The following is a 17,407-nucleotide window of genomic DNA, read 5'->3' as shown; positions in this document are numbered from 1 at the left end:
TAAAGGATTTTCCTGTTCCTCGACAACACACGAGTCTCCTGCCATGACGCCAACCCTCAATCCGCCCGTCTCCAGAACCCCAAGATCTTAGGCTTCCAAACACAATCGAGATTCTCAGGCCAAACCCTTGGCACGTCGAATAGCGGCCAGTCGTGGAACCCCGAGAACGGGTCCCATTCCCACAAAGAACCGAAGCCTGCGTGTAACTCCAGGTCTTCAAAAGATCCCTGAAAGGGAAAAATAAAGATATTAAAGGTAGAAATAGAGCTGTTTCCGAAGATGCAAGTGAAGGAGTGGTCGTTAGGCGCCATCATCCCTCCTAAGACTCTCTTATAAAGGAAATATTTTGTCCCAAGCAACATCATGGAGAATCTGTTCTGGATCAAGACAAAATTCTGGAGGAACTCAGCAGGTCAGGCAGCATCTCTGGAGTGGAATAAACAGAGCTTGTATTCTTCTCTTCCCCCAACCTTCTTATTCTGGCTTCTGTTCCCTTCCCTCTCTTCCTTTCCAGTTCTGATGAAGGGTCTCAGCCTGCATTGTCCCCTCTGTAGATGCTGCATTCCACCAGCATGTTGTGTGTGTTATTCAAGATTCCCTGCATCTGCAGAATCCCATATATCTATGAATCCCTTTTGGGCACTCTCCAGTGCTGTCCTATAGCATGGTAAACAGAAATACACACAATACTACAGCTGTGCCCTCATTAAAGTTTTATAAATGTTGTATCAAGGCCTTCCTACCCTGGCAAAAGTGTATCTGCTTCATCATCCGATCTATCTATTCTGCCTGCTTCACTGATCGTTGGACCAATACACAAAGCTCCCTTTATTGCTGAGGATACCATTCATTCTATATATCCTGCACTTACAGATCTTACCCAAGGGGCATCCCCTTACATACATTCCATCTTCCATTACGCTGCCCACTTGGCCAGATGATCAATTTTGTTCTGTGGTTGTGGACTACCTTCTTCACTATCAACACCAATACCAATTGTTGTGTCATTTGCAGACATATTAATCATATCACTTATATTCACATTTAACCACAATCAGTGAGGTGTTGACGTTGAGAGCTTCAAGTTACTAGGAGTGGACAGTCCTAGTCCGATCACATTGATGCCATGGCCAAGAAAGCTCACCAATACCTCCACTTCCTCAGAAGATTAAAGAAATTTGGCATGAACCCATTGACCCTTATCAACTTTTATCAATGCTTCATACAATGCTGGACGCATAACAGTTTGGTATGGCAACTGCTCTGCCCGTGACTATGGGAAGCCGCAGAGTTGTGCACACCGTGGAAACCAGCCTCCCCTCTATTGGCTCTGCCTATTCTTCTTGTTGCCTCTGTAAAGCTGCCAGCATAATCAAAGACCCCACCCACCCAGACATTCTCTCTTCACCCCTCTCCTATAGGACAGAGGATGCAAAAGCTTGAAAGCATAAATAGCCAGGCTCAAGGACAGCTTCTGCCCTGCTTTTATAAGAATGATCCCCTAGTGAAGCTCACAATCTATCTCCTCCTGATCTTGCACCTTTTGTTTACCTGCACTGCACGTTCTCTGTAACCGTTGCACTTTATTCTGCATTGTTATTGGCTTAATCTGTATGAAAAGTATGTAAGGCAAGCTTTTCACTGTATCTGGGTACCTTTGACAAAAGTGAACCATTTTCAATTCCGATAATCTGTTTGTGTATATAGTACAGCAAGGGTCTCAATAGTGATCTTCATGGCATACCACAATCACTAAAGCAACCCTGCACCATGGCCCTCTGCTTCTATCACCAAGGCGACTTATTCCACATGGAAGCCAAAATCTCATGCATCCCTGTGCCTTCTCCCAGTCCCTGACAGGAATCAATTCACTCCAGGCAAGGCATAAATTAAACAAGGGTGCTTTCAGGTTTTGCATTTCAGTACCATAAACAACGTCATGTATATGGAACAGATTCTAGGGAGTAACAGATTTGCATCTTCCACAGCCGTCTGCCAGAGGGGAGGAAGATAGACAACGATGCCAGATGTATTTTTAAATATCTCCTCCTAAATACTATTTTTTTCCCTCTTTCGCACCCAGAGATGCAAATATTAAATGATCTCTTTCTTGCCAGGGTTATAAACATCATTTTAACTTTCAGATGCTGAGGGAAGAGTCTGTCAGTTGCTAGGCAACAGGTTGTCTCAGACACCGAACACTAAGCCGTGGTGCGGCGTTGGGGGGGAGGTTTGCTGACTGTTTGTCAATTACACCAAGAAGAGTTTCTGATTTGGATCAGGGAGATCTCAGACAGGAGCAATCCTCCGATTTATAATTCCCCTTTCGTCTCCTTTTACCCCTACTTTGGAGATGGGGGGCCAATGCTGACAGCTGCTGAGTAATTCCATCAGATAGTGGCTCCTCTTCACTTTCCCCATCTCCGTCAGAATCGTTGTCATATCCCGGTCTTCATTTGTGGGACCATAGGAGGAGACCTGGCCCTGTGTCAAGACACGGTTCAGGGAGAGAGGGACTTGTGTATCTTCCATGAAACAGACAGGTAGCCTATCAAACATGAGACATAGAGACAGCAGAAGGCTGCGTGTCTGCTCCAGCATTCAATAAGACCTTATCCGATACTTTACATCAGCACCATCTCCCTGCGCTCACCCCTTACCTCTTGATTCCTTGAGTGGTGCAGACACAAGCATGCTCTTCAGACCACACTGACTATTGTACTATCTGTTCATCTCCATTACATCCACGGCCTTCTATGCCTTGATAATCCAAATGCTTATCTAAATACTTCTTAACTGTTAGGAGAGTTCCTGCCTCCACCAATTGGCCCATCGAGTCTGCTCCATCAATCCATCTGGGCTGATTTATTATCCCTTTCAACCCCATTCTCCTGTCTTGTCCCCATAACCTCTGACACCCTAACTAAGCAAGGATCATTCTGAGGTTATGCTCTCCAGTCTTTAACTTTCCCACTATAAGAAACATCCTCTCCATGCCCACTCTGTCTTGGCCTTCCAATATTTGACAGATTTCAATGAGATCCCCCTTCACTCTTCTAAACTCCACCAAGTACAGGCCCAGAGCCATCAAACTCTCCTCATATGTTAACCATTTCATTCCCATGATTGTTCCCTTGAACCTCCTCTGGACCCTCTCCAATGCCAGCACATCCTTTCTTAGATAAGGGGCCAAATAAGTAGATAGATGAAGGTAGAGCAGTGGTTGTTGTCTACATGGATTTTAGTAAGGCCTTTGACCAAGTCCCTCATGAGAGGCTAATCCAGAAGATTAGGATGCAAAGGGTCCACAGCGAATTTGCTGTTTGGATTCAGAACTAGCTTGCTCATAGAAGTCAATGGGACTTATTTGAACTAGAGGTCTGTAATTAGTGGTGCTCCATAGGGATGTGTACTGGGAGCTGGGCTGTTTGTGATGTATATTAATGATCTGGATGAATATGTAAGATGGTTGGGTCAGCAAGTTTGTGGATGATACTAAGATTGGTGGAATTATGGATAGTGTAGGAGACTGGCAAAGGGTACAGCATGATATGGATTAGTTGCAGATATGGGCAGAGAAAAGGCAGATGGAGTTTAACCCAGATAAATGTGAGGTGTTGCACCTTGGAAGGGCAAATGCAAGGAGACAGTACACTGTTGAGGGCAAGATTCTTCACAGTGTTGCAGAGTAGTCAGATATTGGGATCCAAGTTCATAGCTCCTTGAAAGTGGCTACACAGGTCGATAGAGTGGTTAAAAAGGCTTATGGTATGCTTTATTTTATTTGTCAAGGCATTAAGTTCAGAAGTCAAGAGACTATGTTGCAACTTTATAAAACTCTGATTAGGACACATCTGGAGTTTTGGTTGCCCACTATAGGAAGGATGTTGAGACTTTAGAGAGGGTGCAGAAGAGCGTTATCAGGATGCCGCCTGATTTGGAGGGTGTGTGCTATCATGAGGGGCTGGATAAACTTGGCTTGTTTTCCCTGCAGCGGCAGAGGTTGCGGGGAGATCTGATAGAGGTTTACAAGATTGTGAGAGACATAGATAGAGTAGAGAGTGAGTATTTGTTTCCCAGTGTTGAAAAGTATAATACCAGAGGGCATGCATTGAAGGTGCGAGAGGTTAGGTTCACGGGGGATGTAAGTTTTTTACTTAGAGAGTAGTCTCTGCCTGGTATGGTGGTAGAGGCAAATACATTAGAGGCTTTTAAGAAACGCGATGGAGATGGATGATGTAGGTAGGAGTTATTAGTTTTTGTGTTTTTTTTTAATTAACTTTTTAGCTGGTTTGGCACAATATTGTGGGCCAGAGGGCCTGTTCCTATGTTGTACTATGTTCAATGTTTAAAACTGATCACCATATTCCAAGTGTGGTCTGACCAATGCCTTCTAAAGCCTCAGGTAACAGGCCTTTGTGGCCCAGTGAGCCCACATTAGAAACATAGAAACATAGAAAACCTACGGCACAATACAGGCCCTTCGGCCCACAAAGTTGTGCCGAACATGTCCCTACCTTAGAAATTATGAGGCTTACCCATAGCCCTCTATTTTTCTAAGCTCCATGTACCTATCCAAAAGTCTCTTAAAAGACCCTATCATATCCACTCCTACCACCATTGCCAGCAGCCCATTCCACACACTCACCACTCTCTGAGTAAAAAACTTACTCCTGACATCTCCTCTGTACCTACTCCCCAGCACCTTAAACCTGTGTCCTCTTGTGGCAACCATTTCAGCCCTGGGAAAAAGCCTCTGACTATCCACACGATCAATGCCTCTCATCATCGTATACACCTCTATTAGGTCACCTCTCATCCTCCGTCGCTCATTGTCCAATTTCACACATGGGACCAATTAATCTACTAACGTGTGTGTCTTTGGAATGTCAGAGGAAATTGGAGGACCCAAGGAATGGGGGGACATACAACTGTGAAATTGACCTCAGGTCGCTGGCACTGTAATAGCATTATGATAACTGTTAGACTTCCTTCCTGGATTGCCCCTGCACCCTCTCCAACAAAATCACATCTTTCCTATAATGTAGCAAAAGCAGAACCAAAAGTCTTATCAATCTTGGCCAAGAAAAGGAACATCTGCTTGATTCGCACATCCCTGCATCTCCCTTCTCATTCCTGATCCTGATGTGGAAATCGTTACAAACAAGGGTTAAGAAAATGTCCAGGGAAGGATATTTTCAGATAATGTGCAGTCGGCCCAGGTAATAAAGGTCCTTAAAGGGGTCCTCTTCACACAGCAGGGGAGGGGTCCAGAGCCATTTGATATAGGAAGAGAAATGAAGGATTCTATGGTGGCACTAACTACTGGTTAGTTAGTTTACTAATTCTGAAGAATTATTGGCTTTTAACACGTAGACTCTGTTGGCTATTAATACTTGTTTCATCGTAGTGATTGAATATGCAAATAAAGAATTTGAACATCCACAAGATTACCAATCAGTTAATATCTGTATCTAACTAGTCAATTTCTGTATAAAAATGACATCTCTTTATTCAACCTTCAGAGCAGTTTGGTGACAAGCTGTGCTCTTCTCCTTGGCCACAAGTAAACTAAGTGTGATTGAGGAACGAATCCAAGTTTCCCGAGTCCATTTGATCGATGACAACACTGGCACTCAACAAGTAGTAATTTTTTTTAGATTAGATTATGAAGACGCGCAGTCCTCTTTTATTGTCATTTAGTAATGCATGCATTACAAAATGATATAATGTTTTTCCAGAATGATACTTCATACTTTATACTTTATTGTCGCCAAACAATTGGTACTAGAATGTACAATCATCACAGCGATATTTGATTCTGCGCTTCCCACTCCCTGGATTACAAATATTAAATATTTTAAAAAATAAAAATAGTTAAAATTAGTAAATATTAAAAATTTAAATTATAAATCATAATTAGAAAATAGAAAAATGGGAAGTAAGGTAGTGCAAAAAAGACCGAGAGGCAGGTCCGGATATTTGGAGGGTTCAGCCCAGATCCGGGTCAAGATCCATTCAGCAGTCTTATCACAGTGGGAAAGAAGCTGTTCCCAAATCTGGCCATACGAGTCTTCAAGCTCCTGAGCCTTCTCCCGGAGGGAAGAGGGACAAAAAGTGTGTTGGCTGGGTGGGTCGTGTCCTTGATTATCCTGGCAGCACTGCTCCGACAGCATGCGGTGTAAAGTGAGTCCACAGATATCACTGAAACACATGACAAACCGACTTAAAAACTAACAAAAACCACATAATTATAACATTTAGTTACAACAGTGCAAAGCAATACCGTAATTTGATAAGAACAGACCATGGCACGGTAAAAATCTCAAAGTCTCTCAAAAGTCCCATCATCTCACGCAGATGGTAAGCCTCCAGATGAATAGGCAGCAGCAACTGTCCAATGTAGCACCCTTTCCCCAGGTCAGAAGGGTCTGTTCCACAGACCCAAAGCTGGCGGGCTGCTGGTTCTTCTAAAAAGCTGCTAAACTGAGATCTGGCCTGCTACCTTAGGTGCCTGTAAATGACCCCATTGCAGGATCTTGAAGAAAGGCAGAATTCTCTGCAGGGGAATTTTTATCCAGAGAGCTAGCCAATATTTATTTAGGAATAAACATCATTAAAGACACATTTTCTGGTCATCATCTCCTTCCAGCTTTTGGGAGCTTGCTGTGACAAACTTGCCTGCCACATTTTACACTTCCAAAGCTGTGAAATTCTTTGGGATGGTTCTGCATTTATGGAAAGCTTGATACTAATGTGAGTAAGTTCTTTATTCCATCTCTTCGTCTACTGCAAGTTAATATCTGAAACCAGAGATCAGTCCTAGCGCCTCTTCATGTCTCAATGCCATGGTGGGTGACGCTGAGGCCCATGAGAAGAGATGGGGTTTTATCACTGACTTCCTTCTTTAAAAAGATGGATTTATGTAAAGGTAAATCCATGCTGGTAAGGCAGAGAAGTAATATCTTTGTGAGGGATCTTGAAAGTGAACCAGAAAGAAAGAAAAAAAAATTGCATTTAGGTAGCACCTCCTTTGTTATAGGAAATAAGATACTGTTGAAAGCAAAGTAGCAGATTGGCCCAGAGCCAGGTCTCACTGAGTATAATGTGGTAAAGGCCAGATCATGTTTCATGGTATTGGCGACCATAGTGGCGCATTGGTTGAGTAACTGGTCTGTAATCCAGAAGCCTGGATCATGGGCATCCTGTAGGCATGAGTTCAAATTCCCACCAGGCAGTTGCTGAATTTTTCATTGGAAGGATTCATCGGAAGTCTGTGATTAGTCACGTTCTACAGGAATTGGTGCCGGGTCCTTTGTTACTGACGATGTAGATGAAAAACTTGGACCTGAATGAGGAAGGTATGATTAGTAAGTTTACAGATGACCTGAAAATCAGTGTTGTTTTGGATGGTAATGATGATTGTCTGAGGCCACACTACAGGAAATAAAGCAGTTGGAAAATTGGGTTGAGGGTTGACAGATTGAATTTGTTCTGAGAAGTCAAATGGCGATGTGACATACAAAGTAAACAGCAGAGGCTAAGCAATGTTGATGAATAGAGGGACCCAATAGTCCCCTGTAAACTTCAATAGAGCAGGATAAGGTGGTGAAGAGAGCTTATTCATGCTTACCTTCATAGATTAGGCCACAGAATATAAATGTAGGGACATTATGTTGCAACTTTGCAAAACACTGCCAAGGCCGTGTTTAGATCTGGTTGCCACATGTAGACAAGATGTGTATGTGCTGGAGAGATTCCCCATGATAATCCCTGCATGGTTGAAATTTCGTTCTGGGGAGAGATTGGGCTGAGCTTGAGTTCCCCAGAGCAAAGGAGGCTGAGGATGACCAGATATATGTGTACCAAAGTATGAAGACATGGATAGGGTAGATAGGCAGTATCCTTTTTCCGTGAGGGGACGTCAGTTTAAGGCAAGAGACAAAGGAAATTTCCAAGTGTAATTCTTTTACACAGGGAGTGATTTATATCTGGAACATATTGCCAGAGGAGATGGTGGAATCAGATACAAACACTACAGTTAAGAGGCTTTTAGAAAGAAATTTAAATAGGCAAAGCATAGAAAGATACAGTCCTGGTACAGGCAAGTGTAGGTGGGCAAAAGGGTTGGTTTGGACATGATGGGTCAAGTGGTCTGTTTCTGTGCTGTACGGCTCCATAAGTCCAGTTAGTGATTTGAATGACAATGTCTCGGTAATAATGGCTGCAAAAGCCATTGGTTTGTTGTAAAATCTCATCCAGTTCACTGACGTCCTTTGGAGTAGGAAAGCTCTTACCTCTTATCCAAACTGGCCTACATGTGACTCCAGGCACTTTCTATGTAGTTAACCTGAAACAGCTCAGCAAGCAAGCCAGCTAGCTCTGGGGTAATTAGGGATGGTCAATAGATGACAGTGATGCCCAGAGCCCCAAATAAAAATTACTGAGGAGAACCCCATCAAATACAAATCCCCAATAACTCCCAAGTAGGAGAGCTCTCTCCTATTGCGTATCAGTTAAAGTCAAAGCCAGGTGCACAGGAAAAGAGGGCAAGTATTTAAACTGAGCAGGATTGTGAGAGGAGAGGAACCAACCCAGTTTTCCACTCTTGATCACCGTCCAGAAATTCCTCCATTTACTTGTAACTTCAACAACCTAAACTCTATATTCACAAGAATACGCAGGGAGGGTGAAGGGTTAAAGGAGGAAGAAATTGCATTATGGCAACACTTCTGCATATCCCTGAGAAGTTCCAAAGTCTTTCATACATAATTAATTATTTTAAATATTAGTGCTTACAATGTAGAGAGGTCATAGGCACAGGAAAGTTCTACAAAGACAAGTCAAGCAGTCCTTTTGCAGGGGTGGGGTGCGGCCTCAACCAGAAATATCATCTAACACCTTTTGCCTCCACAGATGCTACTTGACATGCTGACTTCCTCCAGTGCCCTGTCTTTTGTTCCAGATTCTATGCCAGTTCATCCATTTTAATGTTGCTATTGCTAAAAGAGGATGCCTTTTAAAATCATACCATATCACCTGCACTAGCAAACTTTAAGATTATCCTCCCACGGTTCAGCACACCACATTGGGCCAGATTAGGTTATCTGTACGAGGCACTGGATCAGGCCCAAAGCCCACACCTGCAGAACAGCAGAGCTGATCCGGGGAGAGTGAGGGGGTGGGAATGCTGATCGAGGACAGGGTCAGTCAGGTAACCCACAGTTTTAGACTTGGCAGGTTTTGTTTTTAACAAGTAGGGAATTTACAAAATTAGAGTCATCATTTAAAATGGAACTGTATAGAAATTCCTTCAATCAAAGGCTAGTGAATCTCTTTAATTCTCTTCCCCGAAAGTAGTGGAGGCCAGATCATTAGATATATTTAAGATGAGGAGGAATAAATATTTGAAAGATTGAGAAATTAGGGATATTGGGGAACTTTTACAGAAGGGCCAGCTTCCCCTTCGGTCAGCATAGATCAACCATGATTATATTAAACAAATGGTACAGACTTGAGTGCATTGCTCCCTCTACGCTGCGCGGGTGCATGGCCACGCATTAATTGAAATGCTCCCACGCAGATAGCCTTTGTTGCAGCACAGCTGGAATTTTCCCCTGTATAATGGTAATATAATTTTGAAATTATGTTAACATAATTTTGAAATCTATGTTAATATAATTGTGAAATGTCCTGTAATCAATTGTGTTAATGAATATAATCCATAATTTTTTCTAAATAATAGATGTACCACAACCTTTACTTTGTAACATTTTCGAGCTTTGACATATTTACTTTGTCAAGCAATGTTTCAAGTTAAATAAACACAGAATGGAAATCGGTAGCTCGTTGTTAATAAATTGCTGACCCACTAAACACCAGTGCGATCTAGTCAAAACATTTTATTTTTGCCTTTGTGCCTGTCAGTTGTTTTGACAGCCTGACATCATTTACTTGTATTGTGAGTTGTGGTTTGTGTTTGTTTGATACGAAAACTTCTAAATTCTGATTTAGTAAGTAATCTTTCATAATCTAATAACAATTTTTAAAAATTGTTAGAACAAGGTAAACTTGTTTCTTTAAATTTTATGATTGTGGTTATTTTATTAAAATTATAAATTTTGACTTACCTTGATAAATGTTTCAGCTAATAATAATCATTATTTTTAGTATTCTCAAATAACAATTATTATTTTTAGTACCCTAAGGATATCGAAAAACAGAAGAGTTAAATGCTTTGAAGAACAAAGTTTATACAAAATTTATAGTTTATTCATACTATGCGTATTACAAAAAAGGACATTTGAAGTGCGGTGCAGTTTTCAGGCTGCTGCTCAGCACCATGGTTAGTCTGCACAGCTGTAAAGTTCCAGGTGAGATTGCTTGAAGGGCCTGCTGACCTCCCCCAGCTCCCATCTTGGAGGTACGAGCCCCAATTGCTGCACAGTGTGCATGGTGGAGCGAGCGAGGTACATCATGTTAGGATGCTGTGCTCCCCAGAGTCAGAAACTAGTTGTCAAGCATTTGAAGAACAGTGGGACACACAGGAGACTGCAGGTGCTGGAATCAGAAACAACTCCCAGAGTGCTGGAGGGACTCAGTGGACCGGGATGCATCTGGAAAGGAAATGAACAGTCAACGTTCCGAGTGGAGACCCTTCATCTGAACTAAAAGAAGAATAAGAAACAGTCAGTATAAAGACATGGGTGGAAGGGAGGGAGCAAGAGCTGGAAAGCAGCAGGTGGATGCGGGTGAGGAGGGGGAAAGCCACGTGGGGGAGGGGAGAGTGGATGATGGGGTGGAGGAGGAGAAAGAAAGTGGGCGATGGGAGCTGGGTGGACTTTTGGAAGAACTGGATACATAAGCAGGAGAGAGGAAAGGGACAAATGGGAGCAGGTTAACTGAAATTGTAGAATTCAACGTTAATGCTGCCGGATTCTGAACTACCCAGCTGGAGTGTGAGGTGCTGTTCCTCGAGTTTGTGGTTGGCCTCGCTCAGCAGTGGAGAGAAGGGTAGGGGAATTAATAATGAAGATCAATACAGGGACATCAGATGAGGGGGACAAGAGTATAGAAGCAAAGGTGAAGGGGCAATGGGTGTAGGGGAGAGAGTGCCGGATGGGGAGGGTTCTAGACAGGGAAAGATGGAGAAGGGCAAAGGAGAAATGGAGAAAAGGTGGGACTGGATAAGAAGATGGAGAAATGAATTGGAAAGAGAGAAAAGGAGTAAGGTATCGTAGATCAATAGGTGACGAGCATGGGGAGGAATGGCGTGAAGAAGGGGATATAGGGAGAGAGGGAGGGGATCTCTGAAGGGAAAGCAGTGTGGAGATGAAATTGAGAGTGACGGTAGGGGAAAGGGTCAGGAGGGAAAGAAGGAAGGGGAGGAGGAGGGCAGACCAGAGAGTTAAGAGGAATGGTAGAGGGACGAGCGAGTTGAGTGCAGAAGGCTGGCAATGAGGAGGCAACATGGGTGACAGTTATTCAGCCCGTTGTTGAGGGACGAGACCGGGCGGGAGGAGACCAGTCTGGAGCTCGCTGCTCCTGTGAGAGTTAAATTGAAAGTAAAGTGCCTGAGCTCTGATGACTGATGTTGCGGCCCCTCCCTCCCTTGCTTGAGATGATCACCTGTAGATGAGAGAGAGAGAGGGGGTCGGCACTGCACATACCGAGCCAGTCCTCCTGGGTTAGGATCCCGGAGCCGGGATTGGACATGGAGCTCCCTCTGTCCGGAGCTCCCTTTCGCTAACCCGGGCCGGGGAGTGCCGAAGCCCGGGGCGGTTCTACCATCGCATCGCGTCGCGTCTCTCGATTTTACTTCCTCTCCCTCAACCTGCCATGCCTCGCAAAAAGAGTTCCCACCCGAGCCAGAGCAGCGTCGACCTGTCGAATGGAGCGCCGAAGTCTCCCTTGCACCGCTCGGGGTCCAGCAGTGAGATCCACGACCTGACATACAAGGTGTGTAGTTCTGGATGCGAATATGTGTTTTTTTAAACTAGTAGCAAGAAATCCAGCAAATTAGCTGATTAACCAGTTCTGTGCCCGCGAAGGGTTTAGGAGAGGATTGTTCGGATACTGAGTGTATCAGGGACCGAAGGGGATTGGAGTGGAGGGGTGAGGAGTCTCTCAGTCTCCGCCCCCCCTCCCCTCCCCTCCCCACGGTCTGCTAGTCTCTCCGGGTCTGGTGACGAACGCAAGCTTTGGTAATTCTAGTCATCGAGCTGGTATAAACAGAGAACTGTTGAGCACCTTAACAAGGTTTGTTTTCCATCTTCGAATCCTGCAATCTAGAGATAGGCCACTCGGCCCATTCGACTTGAGTTGCCTCAGGCAGTTTGACCAGTTCCTCCTAGCTCCTTTCTGTGGTGGACGGAGGGAAAAGGAAACCAGTGTTAGTACAGGCAGAGCTGCAATATTGTCATTTTTTAAAAAAGCTGATTCACCAATTCCTCCAGAGAAGCAAATCTACCATCCTTACCTAATTTGTATCAGATCAACAAGTCCTCCCCCCCCCCCATTGCCATGATGTGATATTATCATTCCCAAGTACTCCAACAGCAACATCCCGAGGGTCATCACTCTTCTACCCCCCCCCCCCCATATAAATACTGTGCCTTGCAGAGCATGTACAAGGCTGGGTATCCAGCAATGAGTGATTTACTTACCGGCAATCCACCTTCTACAAGACACAAGTCAGGGCTGTGTCTATATATTTTCCTCAAAAGCATTCAGGCCAAAGCAGCCCCCCTTTATCATCCTAAACATTGATTCCCTCGAATACTGATGCACAGTGACTGCAGTGGGCAGAGTCTACAAAATGCACTGCAGTTACTAGCCATATCTGCTGTAATTTTTTTAAACTTTCTTGTGACCATCCCAGTGCATCTTATTTCTTCTTTTTGATGTTGAATTCACCAGATTGGATGAGTAATCTCCCATCTCCAAGGTCCTTAGGGCTACCATTGGCCAAAAACTTACCATTGGACCAGCCAGATAAATAGAGATTCTGTGGCTGCTGGAGGTCTTTATTTATTGTTTATTTATTGAGATACAGTGCGGAATAGACCCTTCCAGCCCTTCGAGCCACGAGGCCCACCAATCCCCCAATTTAATCTCAGCCTAATCACGGGATAATTTACAATGACCAATTGACCTACCAACCGGTACGTCTTTGGACTGTGGGAAGAAAGCAGAGCACCCGGAGGAAACCCACGCGGTCACGGGGAGAATGTACAGGCAGCGGCAGGCACATCTTGAGCAACACATGCAAAATGCTGGAGGAACTCAGCATCAATGGAGGGAAGTGAACAGTGGATGTTTTAGACTGAGACCCTTCATCAGGACTGATGCTGAGTTCTTCCAGCATTCTGTGTGTAGTGCTGCAGCCAGTTAAGTATTCTGTCACATGAGCATGTCAGAAGCAAGTGATACACCTTCTGACTTTGCAGAGTCTTTCTTGTGCCTACAAGCCAGGAATCAGCTGGAATACTTTCCACTTGCCTTACTAGGTGAAACTGTACAAACACTCAAGAAACTCAAAATCATCAACACAGTAGGAGGACAGTTATGTATCATTTATATTGGACATTGGTGAGGCCTCGTTTCATCTGATTTCAGCAAGGAAATGCTAGACAGACGAGGCTTCTATCCACTGCAGTATGGAAGAGTCAGAGTAGATTTGACTGAAATGTGTAAGATCTTGCAGTGTCTTGACAGTGGATGTGAGGAACATGTTTCTTCTTGTGGAAGGATCCAGAATGAGTGTTCACTGTTTAAAAATAAGGATTTGCTCTTCTGTGTTTCTCCTAGAGATTTCTGATGGACTTCTCCTTGGGATCTCAAAGCCAGATTTTGAACATTAAGGCAGAAGTACATGGATTCTTGACAACCAAGAGGGTGAAGGATTACCAGTGGGGATGTAGAACTGGGGCCACGTTGGCATTGGGCAGTGGGAAAAGCTGGGGGGACACAAAGGCCTTTTCCTCTCCTACTTCATGTGATCAGCTCCCAATCCCCAAATATCACCCAAGCCTTCTTAATTCCAAGTGCCAATTGTGATGCATTCCAGATCAGCTCTGATCCTATCCTTCATAAACTTGAGGTCATTCAAAATATTCAGTCTGAGGGAGCGAAGAATAGCTCCAAATAAGGGAAAGGTGGGAAACTAGAGACAAAGTTAAAGGATCAGTCAGTCATGATGCAGTGACAGACATTTTAGGGAATTTTTCAAAATATGCATAATAGATACATTCTGACAAGAAAAAAGTTTCGGGGGAGAACAAGCATTCATGGTTAAGCAAAAATGTTAAAAGCTATATAAAACTTAAAAGGGGAAATAAAAGAATATGATTGTGCATGGACAAGTAGCAAGTCTGAGGACTGAATATGAAAATAAATGGCAAAAATTTATCAAGGGATTACTAAAAAGGAAATGAGAAAAAATCTGAATTTCTAAAGATAATTGAAAAGAAAATAATTTATTAAGTAGGAATTGATCCTGTAAAATCTGTGTTTGGGAGATTGCTATTGGAAGATGGGGAGATTACAGGTGAATTAAACAGGTATTTTGCATTTGTCACTTTGGAGGTTATGTGTGATATTCTCGGAATTGCCATAAATAAGGAATTGGAAGGAATGAGGAAATAGGGAAAATTCCAGTCACTAGGCCAAGTACAGTGGAACTGAACAAATAGTTGGAGTGCAGGCTAAGTCCCGAATCCTTGGATTTAAACCAAGATCTTAATAGAAGAGGCTAGTAAGAAAAGTGATGTGTCAGTTTTAACTTTCCCTCAATTGGAGAGATGTTCTATCAGATTAGAAAAAAGCAAAATTTCAAAAAGGGAAGGAGACAGAAAACAGGAAACTACAGGCCAATTTGCATAACATCTATCACAAGGAAAATGTCAGGATTATAATTAGAGTATATAACAGAACACAGAAAAAATTCCAATGTAATTGGGCAAAATTGACATGGTTTTGTGAAAGAGAAATCGCATTTGGCCAACTAGTAGGCATCTTCTGAAGTAATGTGCTGTGGTTAAAGTAGAAACAGTGGGTACATTACATTTAAATTACCAGAAGACACTTGGTAAGGTGCCACAACAAAGGTTATTGTAAAAAGTAAAAGCTTTTGACATGGAAGGTAACATAGTGGCATGGGACACAAACAAGAGGAATTCTGCAGATGCTGGAAATTCAAGCAACACACATAAAAGTTGCTGGTGAACGCAGCAGGCCAGGCAGCATCTCTAGGAAGAGGTGCAGTCGACGTTTCAGGCCGAGACCCTTCGTCAGGACCCATGAGACACAAGACTGGTTATCTAACAGAGAACAGATATAGGCAATAACTTTTTCTCGGGCTCACAGGCTGTCCAATTTGTGGTACACCATAGGGATCATTGCTGGGTTTCAACATTTTTACAATTTATATAAATGACCTGAAGGAAAGTACCAAAGGTGTGCTTGCTAAATTTGATGAATGTTACAAGGAAGTAAGTTATGAAGAAGGCGTGGGGAGGCTAGGAATGGCTATAGGTAGGTTGAGTGGGCAAGGTACGGGCAAACTGACTTGCTGTAGGAAAATGGGAAATTGTCTATTTGACAGGAAACATTTTTTTCAAAAAAATGTTATCTAAATAGTTTAATATTCGGAGGGATCTGAGTATACTGTTGCATGATTCACAAAAGGCTAGTATACAGGTATGACAAGTAATTCAGAAAGTTAACAGAATGTTATCACTTATTGCTTGGGAATGATTACAAGACTAGGGAGCTTATGCTTCAACATCAATGAGACCTCATCTGGAGATCTGTGCATTGGGTTGTACTTAATGATGACTACGAGTAGTGGAAGCAGTTCAGAGAACGTTCACTGGACTGATGGATGGAATAGGCAAGATCTCCACTGAGAAAAGTTTGGAAAGGCTGGGACTGTCTCTGAACTTTAGAAGAATGAGAGGGGATTTGAGTGAAATGAGGAATGTTTCCACTTGGGAGTGTTCAGAACTAAAGTTCATATTTAAACAATAGGGAGTCATCCATTTAATACAGATAACAAGTGAAATTTCTTTGAGGTTGCAAACAGATTGAATGGCAAGGCATTACTCTCTCTTTTTGCACTACTTTTTAAACTTATTTTTATATATATTCTTTGTAATTTATAGTTTATAAATTATGTATTGCAATGTACTGCTGCTACAAAACAACAAATTTCCTGACATATGCCTGTGATATTAAACCTGATTCTGATTCAGTTCAACTGCCCTGTTTTAAAAACTTGTTGACCTCTTCAGACGGAAGTTTAATATCAACAACTCAAATCTCACTCTAGATAAGGTGTAAGATACGAACACCTGAAATAGATGCCTGTGGAGAATTTTATGGGAAAATGCAGAGCAAGCCATCTTCTGAGCCTAATCCAGCTTGGGTGCATTTTAAGTGAAGACTGGGTCTAAACTGGTGTGGCTGTTCTCTAGCCTGCTCCTGGAGTCACAGAGTCATAAGGTGTAGAATCAGGCTCTTCGGCCCATCAATGGCAAGGCAGATTCAAGGGATCAATAGGCTTATTCTTGCCTCCCTGTGTGTTTGATCCCAACCATAGATGCTGTCTATATGGTTGTACTTTATCCTCGTGGTTATGTGGGTTTCCTTCCGTGCTCCCAAGGACACGTGAGTTGGTTACAATCTGACTGCAAACATCCATTAATATAGGGAAGTACCAAAAAGTATTTTCTATGTGAAGTGGGGTAATCAAACGGACTGCAGTATAATTAAGTTGTTTGGGTGGAGGGCAGTGTGTATTTGTATTGAGTTAGGTGAAAAATTAGAGTATTTGGATAGAACAAGGTGTGTAATTGTATACAGAATAAGGCAGTGGGTGGACTGCAGTGGATGGCATTTCCCTGGTATGGTGTGGATGGGCTATTTTATGGGTTGCTATGTGAAGTGGTAGTTGGGGAGAGAAGATTGTGGGATGCCTTTCTTGAGGTGTGCAATATAATGTAGAAGTACTGAAGCAATGGAAGCATCAAAGACCCTTTAGATCAAAGCCTTACCCATTCCCACCAGTAAAACATATCATCATACAAGTCCAGTTGAATACCAGTGACACAGTTTGAGAACCTGAGTTAAGATCTTCATCAGGATTGTCTTACATTCATCATGAGTTCCAATTTTCAAAACCCTAGGTAAGTCGTCGAAGGATACAATCCGTACCCGTAGAAATGGGATTAGTGTAGATGGGCAGATGGTTCGGCATGGGCAAGTTGGGCCAAAGAGGCAGATTCTCTGTGACTCCAGGAGCAGGCTAGAGAACAGCCACACCAGTTTAGACCCAGTCTTCACTTCAAATGCACCCAAGCTGGATTAGGCTCAGAAGATGGCTTGCTCTGCATTTTCCCATAAAACT

General features: G+C 43.1%; 1 protein-coding gene across 3 annotated transcripts in view; it reads left to right on the top strand.

Annotated features, from left to right (window-relative positions):
* LOC134336598 (ras-related protein Rab-37-like) overlaps window positions 1-17,407 on the top strand; it is a 306,886-nt gene that overhangs the window by 196,113 nt on the left and 93,366 nt on the right. Inside the window, exon 1 of one of the 3 annotated variants that reach the window (XM_063030922.1) lies at window positions 11,653-11,958. The exons of 1 other annotated variant lie outside the window; for it this stretch is intronic. In XM_063030922.1, the coding sequence (XP_062886992.1) occupies window positions 11,839-11,958 (120 nt within the window). In that variant the 5' untranslated portion in view covers window positions 11,653-11,838. Of the gene's footprint in view, window positions 1-11,652; window positions 11,959-17,407 lie in introns of those variants that run through there. One more of the 3 variants, XM_063030921.1, reaches the window with a different exon arrangement.

This window comes from Mobula hypostoma, chromosome 22 (genome assembly GCF_963921235.1).
Source record: "Mobula hypostoma chromosome 22, sMobHyp1.1, whole genome shotgun sequence".
NCBI classification, from domain to species: Eukaryota; Metazoa; Chordata; class Chondrichthyes; order Myliobatiformes; family Myliobatidae; genus Mobula; species Mobula hypostoma.
This window is presented reverse-complemented; position numbering and strand designations above follow the sequence as displayed.